Source organism: Rana temporaria, chromosome 2, assembly GCF_905171775.1.
Source record: "Rana temporaria chromosome 2, aRanTem1.1, whole genome shotgun sequence".
NCBI classification, from domain to species: domain Eukaryota; kingdom Metazoa; phylum Chordata; class Amphibia; order Anura; family Ranidae; genus Rana; species Rana temporaria.
In genome coordinates, this window is record NC_053490.1 from 212931473 (window position 1) to 212947368 (window position 15896).

Here is a 15896-nt window from a genome sequence, read left to right on the forward strand (position 1 = left end):
CGTTCTGTCTGGTAGAACTAGCGTTCGTATTTGAAAGAGCACATTCGTGACGCGGCAAGTTCTGAAATCAAGAAAAGCAGCGCACATTCTCTTCTTCTTTATAATGTGATAATACTAAAAGCTGCTTTGCTGGTGATACTGACGGAGTAAAAACAAATGTCTTTACTTTGGATTAGTGTATTTTGGTTATATGAATCAAACTTATTTTTATATATTTTTTTGTGGGTCAAGTTAGCACAACCCCATTGCGCAACATGTCTGCTTGATGAACGGACGTTCAGAAACAAACAAAATTGCACGAAACTGAAAATCGCGAATGCACACAGACGAAACCTCTACTAACTCTCAATTAGCAGAAGGAGCCCAAAGGGTGACGTCGGAGAATTGAACTTCCTCTATTAAACTCTCGTCAGTACGTTGAAACGTCACTACGTTCGTGTTTGTTGCCGAAAAAGTCAGAGCGTGTGTATGCTATGGGTGTGACCGGACAACTCCCTTCGGACAAAAATCCAAGGGAAAGTTTGTTTGATGTCCGATCGTGTGTACGAGGCTTTGGAGTCATTTTGCATCTTGTCACTTCCTGTCCCATACCCAAAACAGGAAGTGAAAGAAAATCCCTCCAAAATGAGGGAATCACTGGTTGTCACTAGACTTAGACCCCATACACACTATACAACTTTTGTTGTCCGATTTCCTTCAGATTTACCAAAACCATGTAGTTCAAGGGCCTGCCTGATTGCATACAAATTGAAACTCTTATGCCGCGTACACACGACCATTTTTCATGTCATGGAAAAAAACAACATTTTTCTCGACGTGATTATTTCAATAATATGTAGTCGCTAAATCTCAGTGAACACCTTCAGTACTCCCAAGCTCAAACCAGAGCTAAGACAAAATATAAAAAACGATATATCAATAAACAGGGGGGATACCACCAAGGAGTTAACATATATTAGTGACTGCTCCAACAGCTCATTACAAAAATAGCATCTAGCAAAAAAGCTATAGCATAAAAAACATGTGAGCAAAGAGAGCATAAACAAGAGTAAACATAAGCTATGAGGGCAGGCATTAGTGTGACCACGTGTCCTGGATTGCCCGGGACAGTCCCGGATTTTGCAGGTCTGTCCCGGGCACCTTCATTCCAGGACAATACAGTGTCCCAGAATGAAACTGACACAGCCAACCCCCCGGGGCAATCTGATGCCCCCCAAAAAGGCCGCCACTCACTGACAGTACTTGTCCTGGCAAGGAATGCCTGGAGGAGCACAATCCCTGGCCCCTGCTTGTTATTGGAGAAATCATTAATCCCACCTCTTGTGTTCAATCACTGTGTTGTGATTCGTTACAGCACAAGCTGGTTTTTGGGAGGGTTTGTGGTCACCTTAGCAGGCATACATAAACTCAATAATAAACTGTCACCAAGTGACTAGTAGGTTAATGATTTACGCAAAGTGATAGCAGCTTAATTAATACAGTGAAACATGTATCCATCCCTTGGTGTTGTGGGAGTTCAGCCTGGTTACACGTAAAGTGAGATGGCTCAATTCCACAATCATAAAAGTAGCATTTGCTAATGATACAATGATTCCCTTTAAAAGGTACAGCCTGCCACGCCAGCAGACTTTGCAACTGTTGCAAACTGAGACAATGGGGAAGTACATGTGAGCCTTTCATTCCTATAATTAGAGCTTCTTCCCAACACAGAGTAAGGACGCTGTATGATCCACAAATTCCAGACTGGCAAACACACAGCAGGTTAGCCAGTCAAAATGTCACAATACGGTCCAAATGGATAGGAACCCAAGCAATGCTTCCGTAGGCATGGGAACTCCCTGTCAGTAGGCTGGAGTTAATCAGGGAAGGCACGGTCATGGCTCATGTTGACTTCCATGAGAGACACTTAGGCCGTGTACAGACGACCAAACATGTACGATGAAAGCGGTCCGCCGGACCGTTTTCACCGTACATGTCTGGCCGGGGATTTCTGTACGATGGCTGTACTAACCATCGTACAGAAATCCGCGCGTAAACAATACGCGGGGCGTGTCCGCGGTGTCGCCACGACGATGATGCAGCGACGTGGGCGGGCCTGCCAGTTAAATGCTTCCACGCATGCGTCAAAGTCATTCGACGCATGCGAGGGATGGCGGGCGCTCGGACATGTACGGTAGGTCTGTACAGACGACCGAACATGTCCGAGCGGGCAGGATTCCAGCGGACTGTTTTAAAACAAGTCCAGGAATATTTGCCCGCTGGGAAAAGGCCCGGCGGGCAAATGTTTGCTGGAATCCTGCACGCTCGGGCCTACACACGACCGAACATGTCTGCTGAAACTGGCCCGCGGACCAGTTTCAGCAGACATGTTTGGTCGTGTGTACGGGGCCTTAGTCTCAGAGATATGCTGCTGGCGTTGCTCGTGGTCACTCCAACTCCAGCAATGTAGATCCCCATAGGTCTCAATGTACTCAATGAAAAGCCATTGTGTGTATTTCAGACCTTGTAGCGTGGAAGCTATTGTCTACGCGTTTTGCCCACTTCCTGTTAACGCAGGCTTCCTTAGGACCACCTATCACACCCCAATTTATAGGCTATTGTTCCTGCAATTCCAGCTGTAAACTGCAGGTGGCGCTCTAACAGCTAAAACCAGGGAAGTGCATCAACATGGTTAGCAACCAATTTCTTATAGCTTCTGATAACATATGTGAAATTAGTAAATAGTAAAATTATTTTTGTTTCCATTGACTTCTATGGGGAAACTCGCTTTGATATGCGAGTGCTTTGGATTATGAGTATTCTCCTGGAACAGATTACGCTCGTAATCTAAGGTTCCACTCTATTGCAAAAAGGTGCTCAGGTTTTTTAAACATGGTTCCTCTTTCTTTGCCGCGAAGGAATGATGTAATCATTAATGTGAATAATGTACACCACCGAAGAAAAAGTGCTCCCAAAATACATCACCACAAGCGAATAAATGAGTTCTTTATCAGCTGCTCTCATCCCACAAGGACATCGTTAGAAGCCTTGCTGCATAGCAGACCTATACACCACGATCTTGCATGCAAATGTTCCACGAACTCCTAAGCCAAGATATACTCCATGGAGGAAGTTAAAGTACAGAGGAAAATCCACATAGTGTAGTATTTCACCAAGATTTTAACCTGCCTAGTGGTATTCCCGAGTCTGGCTCGGGGTGAACATTTTGTGGTGCGATCGGTAACCCCGAGCCAGACTCGGGCTCGCCTTGCAGTGTCCACAGGCACAAGTTACTTACCTTGTCCCTGGATCCTGCGATGCCTCCCCACTGTGTGAGCGAGCGGGTCCTCGCTCGATTCACACAGTGCCTCTGTGTGCCACCGATCTCGGTTCCTTGCGACGTTACAACGCACGGGGGCGGAGAGCGGCGCCAAATTCAAAAAAGTAAACAAACAGATTACATACAGTATACTGTAATCTTATAGATTACAGTACTGTATGTAAAAAATACACACCCCCTTTGTCCCTAGTGGTCTGCCCAGTGTCCTACATAAAATAATTTATATAAAATAAAAACTGTTCTTTCTGCCTGGAAACTGGGGATTGTCCATAGCAACCAAAATGTGTCCCTTTATGTCAAAAGTGGTTTTAGAGCAGCTACAAAACAGCGATAATAAATTAGAATCACTTGCAGAATTGAGCAATAGCGATTTGTGGGGAAATTCGTCATAAAAAAATAAAAGTAATAACAGCGACAATTCTGCAACTGAGCAAATTTCAGCGATTTTGAGTCGATTACATTATTGAATAATTTTTATTATAATTACATTATTATTTGTTATAATTATTTATAGTTATTTATTATATTATAATTTATGATTTTGTTTTTCAAACTTTATCATACCCGGGATGTCTACTAGACTCTTGTTTGGACAGATTTATCCTCCCTGGCGGTATGATTCTTTCAGAAAAAAGGTGCTGAAAGCGGTACCATTATTTGCAAGGAAATTTGGCGTTTTATACTGTAGACCTGTAATTCTTAGGAATAACTCACTTAAATCTGACCAAACAAGAGTATTGTAGGGATCCCGGGTATGACATTTTTTTAAAAACAAAATTATAAATTATAATATAATAAATAATTATAAATAATTATAACAAATAATAATATAATTATAATAAAAATTATTCAATAATGTAATCAACTCAAAATCACTGAAATTTGCTCAGTTGCAGAATTGTCGCTGTCATTACTTTTATTTTTTTATGACGAATTTCCCCACAAATCACTATCGCACAATTCTGCAAGTGATTATAATTTATTATCGCTGTTTTCTAGCTGATCTAAAACTATTTTTGACATAAAAAGACACTTTTGGTTGCTATGGACAATCTACAGTTTGCAGGCAGAAAGAACCGTTTTTATTATATAAAAGTACATGTAGGGCACTGGGCAGACCACTAGGGACAAGGGGTGTGTGTAATTTTTACATACAGTACTGTAATCTATAAGATTACAGTATACTGTATGTAATGTGTTTGTTTACGTTTTTGAATTTGGCACCGTTCTCCGCTCCCGTGCGTCGTAACGTCGCAGGGAACGGAGATCGGCGGCACAGGAGGAAACTGTGTGAATCGAGCGAGGTCCCGCTCGCTCACACAGCGTGGTGGCATCGCTGGATCCAAGAACAAGGTAAGAAAACACTGCCTGTGGATCCAGCGAGGCGAGCCCGAGTCTGACTCGGGGTTACCGATCAGAGCACAAAAATCTAACCCCGAGTCAGACTTGGGAATACCGCCAGGGGGGTTAAGTGAGTTATTCCTAAGAATTACAGGTCTACAATTTAAACCGCCAAATTTCCTTGCAAAAAAATGGTACCGCTTTCAGCACCTAAAATCTGAAATAATCATACCGCCAGGGAGGTTAATAAAATAATACATTTAAGAAATTACACAGCATGAAATTGCAGAAATAACATCACGTGTAAGGCCTCCCTAACGCGTTCTCTGTATCAGCGTCATCTGAAGATATGAGGCTTGATTTATCTGTTATTGATAAAAATTTCACATGTTAAGGATTGGATTTGTTTTAGAGATGACAGTCTATGTGTAAAGTCACGATGCATATGATTTTCTTTCTGTCATTCATCCTAGATATGATCACTAAGAAGATTTATATGAAAAGGTGTTTTATAACTTTGCCTACTAATTAAAAAGAAAGTATTCTAAATTGCATTCTCTCTTGCTGTAGCTCGAAGAGGAGCGGCTTTCAACTATTGAAAGAGATAACCATTTATTGCTGGAGAAAATGTCAACTATAATGAGAACAAAAGGAAGACTTGACAACAAAAATAGTTATATAACCAAAAGGTAAAAAGAAAACACAATAAATGTACACAGCAGTAAAAGTGCACTGTGCTCCTATAGCTGGTCTGCAACATTTTAGATGCTGCAGATATATTTATCTGAAGTCCCTTTTCTTCATCTCCTGCCCCTGTGGTCCTAGAAGTAAGTTCTGTTATGTATTCTTTGTTTTCTGAATCTGGAACAAAATTCTAAATAGGTCAGAGCAAGGGTGTCAAACTCAATTTCATTGAGCATTATGATTGTCCTCCAAAGGGCCGGTTGTATCTGTAATATTAGATGTCCAGCGCATCCCCTCCCCTTATATTAGATGTCAAGAGCCAGCCCACCATCAGAAGTTGAGTCCCCTTCTCTCCCTTACATCACAGTGCACGCCCTTTCCTTATGCTGCTGCTGGGAAGCATTGCTTGAAAGCAGAAAGTAGAGGTCTGGAGGAGGACCAGAGGAGGGCTGGAGCTCTCCTGCAGCTGCAGGAGAGGTGCAAGGGCCACATGAAATGGCCTGGAGGGCCAGATTCGACACGCGGGCCTTGTGTTTGACACCTGTGGGTCAGAGGAAATGTAAACGGTCCTTACAATGTAATGGCAAATGAGTCCTGTTCCCACCTAAACCATGTAGGTGATGTATTTTGTATATGGTCAACAAATACATACTCCCAAATTTCTGAAATAAGACATAATGATGCTTTTAGCCCAAAGTATGAGGGCAAAAAAAAAAAGAATTGATCCTATTGAAATATGGTGTTGGAGAAGACTCTTGAATGTCCCTTGGGCGACAAGAAGATCAAACCAGTCAATCTTGAAGGAAATCAACCCTGAATATTCACTGGAAGGAGAGATCCTGAAGCTGAAACTCAAATACTTTGGCCACCTAATACGAAGAGAGGACTCATTGGAAAAGACCCTGATTCTGGGAAACATGGAAGGAAAAAGGAGAAGAGGATGACAGAAAACAAGATGGATAGCGAGGATCATATCGAAACAATGGACATGAAGTTAAGCAGGCTCCGGGAGGCACTGGAAGACAGAAAAGCCTGGCGTGCTTTTGTCCATGAGGTCACGAAGAGTCGGACACAACTAAACCACTGAAAAACAACAAATATGGGCAAAGGACAAACTCCCGTCCCAAACGCCCCAGTTACACACAAAAAAATTAAAAATGTATATGATTTTTAAAACCCAAAAATATAAAGTTACCTAAAGGCTAAGTCCACTTTTTATACCAAGTTATACACCAAAATTCAGTGTTTAACATGTAACTTGGTGCCAAGCGAACCCATCCCTCTTATTTTCATCCCATTCTGTCACTTTTTAAATTTTGCACCACTGTGCTTGATTCTGCCTGCACAGCTGCATCATTTTTTCACAAAGATCTGCGATCGGCAAATGGATTATAAGGCTTCATTCACACCAATGCGTTTTTTCATGCTTTTTGCAGAAAAGCAGGACATTTCTTTTAACATGGGTGTAACGGTCAGGGGTTAACACCGTTCACGATCTCCCATTCCATCAACCCAAGACAGCTTATCCAACAGTCCAACCATCCAGCAGACCCGATCCATTCCATAAGAATTCCCCCCATTGAATGAAAACATTCTCCATTTGGAGTCAGACTTTAACAACTTGTAATATTCCAAGATATCCTGCAAAACATGAATTATCATTTCTCAGTCACCCTATGCCCAAAAAGGGACTCCCGTTACATGGCTCCCTACTTGTGGGACACTCTGGCAGACCCAGCTTGATCCTTTTCGGGTCAACTTGGGGATGTCCGGAACTAGGAGGCCGGGATGACGTCTGTTTAAAGGGATAATCCATCAGCATTGCCATCTTGCTTACCAGGTCGGTAGCTGATGGTGAAGGTGAATAATGGAATTCAGTTCTGGAACAGTCACTTGCTTTGCTCTCTCAATGGCTCACAAAACCTGTTGCTGATGCTCTTGGGAGACATAAGGCACAACCTGGGCGCAAATTCCATTTAACCTTTTGACAATTTCAGCCTGTTTGTGCATTTTAATGTTCAAGCCACAGGACATCTCATAATACATGGCGTAGTGTCGTTGCATCTCCGATTTCTCACTGGCCATTCCGTTACAATGGGTTCCTATGAAACACGTTCACATCAATGCCTTTTTGTGTCTCTGCGTTTTTGGAAAGGGTCAGGGATTTTTCAGGGAAACGCAAAACTGTGCTTTTTGGTTCAATAGATTTCAATGGGGAAGGTGCAAAAAAGCATGTAGTGCGTTTTGCGTTTTTTGAATCTGCCCTACAAAACGTTTGCACAAAAATAGCATAAAAACACAAACCGCAGTAAAATCACTTCAATATCAAAGTAAAAACCTTCCACAAAAAGCTCATACAAACTGCTAAGGATGAGCTCAGATGTGTTCGCAAGCAGAGCCCGCCAGGAAGTCGGCACTGCACAGCACTAATCACAAGCAGTGAGACATTATCCTGATGCGTGGCTGCAGAGATCGGGAAATGTCTCGCTGCTTGTGATTAGCACTGTGCAGCGCCGACTTCCTGGTGGGCTCTCCACATGTGACTTGCGAACATGCCTGTTCATACTTATGCAATCTGATTCCTGTCCGAATCCACAGTTCACACTGCAATCTGTGAACCGATCTGGGGGAGTCAGTAACATTGTATGGACACCCGCAGCAGTTCACAGAGGGCAGCGTGAACTGCCTGGGAGGGATATGCAGGAACCGGCACTGGAATTGCGTTGGTTCCTGCGCTGCTATAGTGTGAATCCAGGCTAAAGGTTGTTATGTGAGACTTGGTTGTGATCAGAATATGTACCGTTTGCCTTCAGTTTCTTGTTTTACCCTTTCATATGCTTAGATTCCTGCTTCCCTTTTGGATATGTCAGCTGGTGGGTGAATCATTCAATGACTTTATTATCTATATTCTTTTCATCAGTTTAAATAAAGAGAAAAGGGCTCAAGAGTTGCTGAAAGTATCCAGGGAGAATCAAAACATCGAAGACAGAATTACAAAATGTGAGCCTCAGTATAGAGTTGAAAAGTGGCATGAAGACTGGGTGAAAGCAGAGAAATACATGGACAGCATTGCAAAATACCCAAGAGGATGGTATGTCGCACATCAAGAGAAGGTAGAGTATTGCCTAAATCAAACTATCAAAGCATTTTCTCTGTTTTGGATTGGGCAAGAAAGGGTTAGAAACTTTGACTCGTTATTACTGACTTTCTTCCTGTTGGTAAGATTTCTCTTTACTTCCTGTCTGTATGATGAGAACAGGAAGTGCAAGAAAATCTTTCTAATGGGGATAGAGACAGTAATATGTAGCAGTCTTTAGTGTGTTCTAGAAGTAGTGTATGTTTTGTTAGTATAGGTACATTTAGTTAGCTCAGTACTAAGCCTGAGCTGTGAATCTGGGTCAGAGTTCAGTGAGTCACAGCTGGATGACTCATCTTAACAGCTCCTCTGGTGCCTTCCCATGTTTCTGGTGCATTAGAGAATGTTCTAGAGCAAGTGGGCAGGAGTTTAGGAGGAGCTGTTTGGAATATTTGAGGCCTCAGCCAATCCCCAGTAAAGGGATGGCAGAGGGCAGAACTTACCTCATAAATAGGCATGAGCCAGGCCGGCAGGGAAACCCTGTGGAAGATGGGGACACAGTGTTGAGAAGGCTGTTGGTGGCCCTCAGGGGTGCCCCCTAGTCTGAAGGGGTGACCTTGGGCTGGGGCTTGGGTGCTGGAAGGATCCTGCCACAACACACGGGAGGAAGCCTTTCCTGGAGGAACAAGAGAGAGGACTGTGAGTAGATCAGCACTGCTAAGGACTAACGGGGAGGGGGCTGACACATTTATCCAGTCTCTCTGAAGACAGCGGTGTGCTTAAGTTTTTACCCTTCCCTGGGAGATCTCCTGAGAGTCAGCCAGTCTGGAGAACTGGTGTGGAGAAGTTAGCCTGGAGGGCTACTGAAAAGGGTAGCTGAAGCCATATGGGTTGGCAGTGCCTGAAGAGGTGGTGCTGGAATCTGTAGCCATAGTGGAGAAGTGCGTGCTGTTCACTGAAATTTTTGCTACACCAAAAGGGGCTACGAGTTCCTGTCTGTAAAGGGCCAATGCTAAAAATCTGACTGAAAGCCTGTCAGAACAACTAACAGTGATTCAGCTGGAGTCCTCAAGCAAGTCTGTGTGCAGGAGGAGAGTAAAGGAGACTGCATATAGAAAGATGTCCCTGAAGCTGTTGCTGAAGACAAGAGGGGATCCCATAACATCCAATCCCTATCCAAGTTATTAACCCTTAATAAACCACAAAACAACGTCACGGACAATTCTCTGACTCTGGAGTGCCTGTGAAAATGTGCTGTGTGTGGGGGATCCAGTTCATCTGCGGACCATTAGGGGTATGCTACAAGTAGATTGCGGAAATGTTAGAACATGTGGCTGGTTATTAATACAGTCTATGGCTTCTTGTCTCAGTGACACACATTCTTGTAAAATATTGGCCTGGTTTCATTGGCACAGGAAATGAGAAAGAAATTGCCCAATCAGTGCACACACAGCAATAAAAACTTGATATGGACAGGAAGTGTTGGATATTTTTCACAATGGGAGCTGCTAAAATGATGGAATTGGGCTAATGAATATACAATAAAAGGGCCAGATCCACAAAGAACTGCCTATCTTTAGGCAGGCGTAGCGTATCTCAGATAGACTACGCCGCCGTAACTTAGAGCGGAGGTTCCTTATCCAGAAAGAATTTGCGCCTTAAGTTACGGCGGCGTAGAGTAAATGTGTCGGCGTAATGGCGCGAAATTCAAATGACTAAGATGTGGGCGTGTTTTATGTTAATTCATCTTGACCCCACGTAAATGACGATTTTTTTTTTGAACGGCGCATTGGGCCGTCCGTGGGGGTATCCCAGTGCGCATGCTCGAAATCTTTTTGCAAATAGTCAATGCTTTCGACGTGAACGTAATTTACGCAAAGCCCTATTCGCGAACGTTTTACGCAAACAACGGAAAATTCGACGCTGTCCCGACGTCCATACCTAACATTGCGTACACCTCATAGAGGCAGGGGTAACGTCGGGCGCTGGGCGGACGTACGTTTGAGAATCGGCGTATCTAGCTAATTTGCATACTCTACGCGGAAATCAACGGAAGCGCCACCTAGCGGCCAGCGTAAATATGCACCTAAGATCCGACGGCGTACTAAGACGTACGTCAGTCGGATCTAGCCCACATTCAGGTGTATCTTGTTTTGTGGATACAAAACAAAGATACGACGGCGCATCGTAGAACTTACTGCGGCGTATCAATATATACGCTGCTGTAAGTTCTTTGTGGATCTGGCCCAAAGTGTTTAAGGATACACTAAATCCATGGTAACTGTATTGCTGGGATAGGTAAAAATTTGTATTAAAATAGCAAAAAAAGACTTTTCTGGAAAAACAGTGATCCAGGCGCCATCTGCTGGTCACAGGACCAAAACATCAAGTGATTTCTGCAGTACAGTACAAAGGAATTAGCCAAGTTTGGAGCTGTATGAAAGGTAAGTATTTCAACTGTCTATTACTCTTTATCTATTCTAGCAAAACTATTAAAGATGAACTCATCTTGAAATAAAAAAAAAAGAAGATGACCTTTAAAAAAAAAATGCTAATTAGTTACAATACAACTTCACCATTTAGCAGATAAAATAAATGTTTGATGTCATTGTTCCTATTCAGAAAAATTAGCAACGCATGGAGAAACTCCAATTCACTTTGTGCAATGGGAATGGTACTGAAGGATGGTAATTTGTGTGGGATTGGGGGGCAGGTATCTTGCAGATGCAGACATTACAGGTACAATAGGCAGTTTAGACCAAGAGTCTAAGGCCCCGTACACACGACCAAACATGTATGCTGAAACTGGTCCGCGGACCAGTTTCAGCATACATGTTCGGTCATGTGTAGGCGCGAGCGGGCAGAATTCCAGCAAACATTTGCCCGCCGGGCCTTTTCCCAGCAGGCAAATATTCCTGGACTTGTTTTAAAACCGTCCGCTGGAATCCTGCCCGCTCGGACATGTATGGTCGTCAGTACAGACCTACCGTACATGTCCGAGCGCCCGCCGTCCCTCGCATGCGTCGAATGACTTCGACGCATGAGTGGAAGCATTTAAAAGGCAGGCCCGCCCACGTCGCCGCGTCATCGTCGTGGCGACGGCGCGGACACGCCTTGCGTATTGTTTACGCGCGGACTTCTGTACGATGGTTAGTACAGCCATCGTACAGAAGTCCCCGGGCAGACATGTACAGTGAAAACGGTCCGACGGACCGGTTTCATCGTACATGTTTGCCCGTGTGTACCCGGCCTGAGACTTCTGTGTCCTCCCACTGCAGTGTAATTACTATAAACCGCAAAAAGAACTACACAGGGGAAGTTACAAAACAAATGGCTGGGAAATAGAAGGCAAAGTGCCCACTGATCCTTAAAAAAAAAAAGGGTAGGTGACTTTTAATGAGGAATCGAAGTCTTAGTTTATCTGTTCCTGTAATCCTGTGCATGTAAACAAGAAGAAATTCTTTAACATTAATGTAGAACTATAGGTGAAACTTTTTTCTTCATTTTTGATAGAGCAAGGGAGGGTTATAACCCATGTCAGATCTTTTTTCACCATCTGTGTTCCATTGATGAGATTTCCCTTCACTTCCTGTCCCATAGCCAAACAGGAGCTAAGAGGAAATCCCTGAAAATTAAGGTCACGAGAACTAGTGTCTCTACAAGACTCTGGTCCAGCCGCACTTAGAGTATGCTGTCCAGTTCTGGGCACCAGTCCTCAGGAAGGATGTACTGGAAATGGAGCGAGTACAGAGAAGGACAACATAGCTAATAAAGGTACTGGAGGATATTAGATATGAGGAAAGGTTGCTAGCACTGAATTTATTCTCTCTGGAGCAGAGGCGCTTGAGAGGGGATATGATTTCAATTTACAAATACCGTACTGGTGACCCCACAATAGGGATAAAACTTTTTTGCAGAAGGGAGTTTAATAAGACATGTGGCCACTCATTAGAATTATAAGAAAAGAATTAGAGGAAAACAAAGTTTTTTCCTGACGAGATTCTGGGCCGTGTGTACAGGGCTTAACAGGGTTTCTTCTAAGATTGTTCTGTATTTGGTTCCAACCATCTGCCCAACAACTCTGACCAGCTTCCCTGCCGAAGAAAAGCATCCCCACAACATGATGCTGCCACCACCTTGTTTCACTATGGGGATGGTGTGTTCAGGGTGATATGCAGTGTTAGTTTCCACCACACAAAGCATTTTGCTTTTAGGCCAAAAAGTAAGATGTTGGTCTCATCTGACCAGAGCACCTTCTTCCACATGTTTGCGGCGTCCCCCAAATGGCTTTTCGCAAACTGCAAACAGGACTTCTTATGGCTTTCTTTCACCAATGTCTTTCTCCTTGCCACTATTCCATAAAGGCCAGATTTGTGCACTAATAGTTGTCATGTGGACAGATTTTCCCACCTGAGTTGTGGATCTCTGCAGCTCCTCCAGAGTTACCATGAGCCTCTTGGCTACTTCTCTGATTAATGTTCACCTTGCCTGTCAGTTGAGGTAGACGGCCATGTCCTGGTAGGTTTGAGGTGTGCCATATTCTTTTCATTTTCGGATGATGGATAGAACAGTGTTCCGTAAAATGCTTAAAGCTTGGGATATTTTTTATAACCTAACCATGCTTTAAACTTTTTCACAACTTTATCCTTGACCTATCTGGTGTGTTCCTTGGCCTTCATTATGCGATTTGTTCACTAAGGCTGGCCATACACTATACAATTTTCTTTAGATTTACCAAAACCATATAATATGAGGTCACACCTAAAAACGTTCAATTTGTGTGAGATCGGGCAGGCCCTTGCACTCAGTGCCGATCCTGACCTCCCTGGGGCCCTAAGCAAAATGACATGGCACATTAAAAATGAGAAGCGGGGGGCGCTGACGACAGTGACATGTCACATTAAAGAAAGTTGAGAAGCGGGAGAGGGTGTGTTCTGCTGTCGGAAATGACATCTTACATTAAATTGAGAAGCAGGGGGTGCTGACTTCTTACCTCTTCTACCATGCATCCAGTGAGTTGAGAAGCGGGGTGAGGGGGCGAAAATTACTTCTTACCAGGCGGGCCTCTAGTAATTTGGGGGGCCATTCGCAGCTTTGCGGGGCCCTAAGCGACTTGCATAGTGAGCCTATAGGGCGGATTGGCCATGCTTGCACTACATGCTGAAGGTAAATATAAAGAAAATTAAATAAGAGAATCATAGCTTTCAACTGTCCCTGATTTGGAGCAATGCCCCTCTGTCCCTCTTTCCCCCTCATTTTGGTCTGATCTATATAGTTGTATATAAAATGCACTTTTTATCTTTCAAAAGTTGTTTCCCAGTGCTAAACATTTCACCCAAATTCTAAATTGCTGAATTTGTACATTTTAAAAGCCAATATAAAGGAATAGTAGTGGTAAAAAAAAGTCCTTTTTTTTATTTTTGTTTAATTCTCCTTTAAGGGGGTGTGGCAAGGGGCATGTCCTATGCCTACATACGTTTGTTAGTAGGTGTCCCTCATTCCCATCTCAAAATGTTGGGAGATATGTAAAATTGTATGGTGTATGGCCAGCGTAAGGTTCTTTAACAAACCTCTAAGGCCTTGTACACACGGTCGGACCAAACCGATGAGAATGAACAGAAGTTCAGTTTCATCTGACCAAACCGACCGTGTGTATAGGCCATCGGTCTGTTTTCCTTCGGTCCAAAATTTTAAAACATGCTTCAAAACCGAACCGATGGACCGCTGCCCGATCGGACCAAACCGATGGTTAGTACAGAAAAGCATCGGTTCAAAACCCGCGCATGCTCAGAATCAAGTCGACGCATGCTTGGAAGCATTGAACTTCGTTTTATTCAGCACGTCGTGTGTTTGACGTCACCGTGTTCTGACCCGATCAGATTTTGGACTGACGGTGTGTACACATATCAGGCCGTACGGCCACTTCAGAGGTGAACCGATGAAAACGGTCCGACGGACCAGTCACATCGGTTTGGTCCGACCGTGTGTACAAGGCCTAAGGGTTTCAAAGAACAGAACAGCTGTATTTATACTGAGATTAAATTACACACAGGTTCTTGTCTGTTAAAAAAAAAAACTTAGCCGCCTGACAAGTCGCGCTCCGCTCTATTCAATGGAACCGTTCAAATAGGAGTGACGCAAGTTGCTCCGACTTAAAAAAAGGTTCCTGTAGGACTTTGGGGCGACTTGCATTGACTTCAATACAGAAGTAATTTTGCAAGATGCCGCTAAAGTCGTCTTGAGATCGCCTTGCCGAGTCGCCCCCAAAGTCGTGCCGCCTGTGTGTGAACCGGCTCTGAAGGTACAAGATACAACTGCACGGCACAATTTTCAGATATTTATTTGTAAAAAATGTAGAAAACCATTTATTATTTTCCTTCAACTTCACAATTATGTGCCACTTTGTGTTGGTCTATTACATAAAATCCCAATAAAATACATTTACCTTTTTGGTTGTGACATGACAAAATGTGGAAAATTTCAAGAGGTATGAATACTTTTTCAAGGCACTGTATATTTGAAGAAAGCACCTTTATACGGACATAATACATTTTCTTCTCAGAGTTTAGCATTAAAGCATAGTCATCTTTAAAAGAGAAGTATGGGTTGTTGTTTTTTTTGGCTAGTTATACGTACCTAGGTGGATGTAGCATCAGACCGATGCTGCATCTGTCCCCCGGCGTCTCTGCACTGAACTGCCGATAGCTTGGTTCTCACCCCTCCCCGAGCAGAGCGATGCATCCCTTCTGCTCTACTTCTCACTGCTCATTGGAGCGCTGAGCCATGGAGGGGCGGGGAGCGGCCGTCTCAGCGGCTCGCTGAGACTGCCATTAATCAAGGCAGCTGGCGGATCCCGATTTGATGGCAGTGACGTGATGACGCGCTGCCTCGACTGATGACAGTGACGTCAGCGGAGAGCGGACCTCAGACCGTTCTCCACTGAAAAAGGGGTCAAAGGAGTGCAAAACTAATTTCAATCCTGTTACCCATAGGAGAAGCCCAGCATAAAAAGCTCAGGCTGGACTTCTCCTTTAACTGCACTTTTTACTAATATATGGCTCTGAGTGTGTGACAGGGTCCTGACATTTCTATATTTGATATAATGAAGTTTTGTGGGTGATGTTATGGAACTACATTTCCCATGATGCTCAACTACACTGCAGAATACATGAGCATCATGGGAAATGTAGTTCCAAAACATCTGGGGTGCCAAGGTTCGCCATCCTTGCTATAGGGCAAACTAATTGTCTGCAATTGTACTCAGGCTTGTCAGGACTAGTCTTATAGCTGATATAGCTGGATTCACGTAGGGCGGCGTATGTTTCAGCCGGCGTAGCGTATCGTATTAATGCTACGCCGCCGTAAGTTAGAGAGGCAAGTGCTGTATTCACAAAGCACTTGCGTCCTAAGTTACGGCGGCGTAGCGTAAATGTGCCGGCCTAAGCGCACCTTATTCAAATGAGGAACAGGGGGGCG

General features: G+C 43.7%; 1 protein-coding gene across 2 annotated transcripts in view; it reads left to right on the top strand.

Annotated features, from left to right (window-relative positions):
• CFAP97D2 (CFAP97 domain containing 2) overlaps positions 1–15896 on the top strand; it is a 36254-nt gene that overhangs the window by 19042 nt on the left and 1316 nt on the right. For both annotated transcript variants that reach the window (XM_040336375.1, XM_040336374.1), the window contains 2 exons: positions 5231–5349; positions 8265–8457. In XM_040336375.1, coding sequence (XP_040192309.1) covers positions 5231–5349; positions 8265–8457 — 312 coding nt within the window. The remainder of the gene's footprint in view (positions 1–5230; positions 5350–8264; positions 8458–15896) is intronic.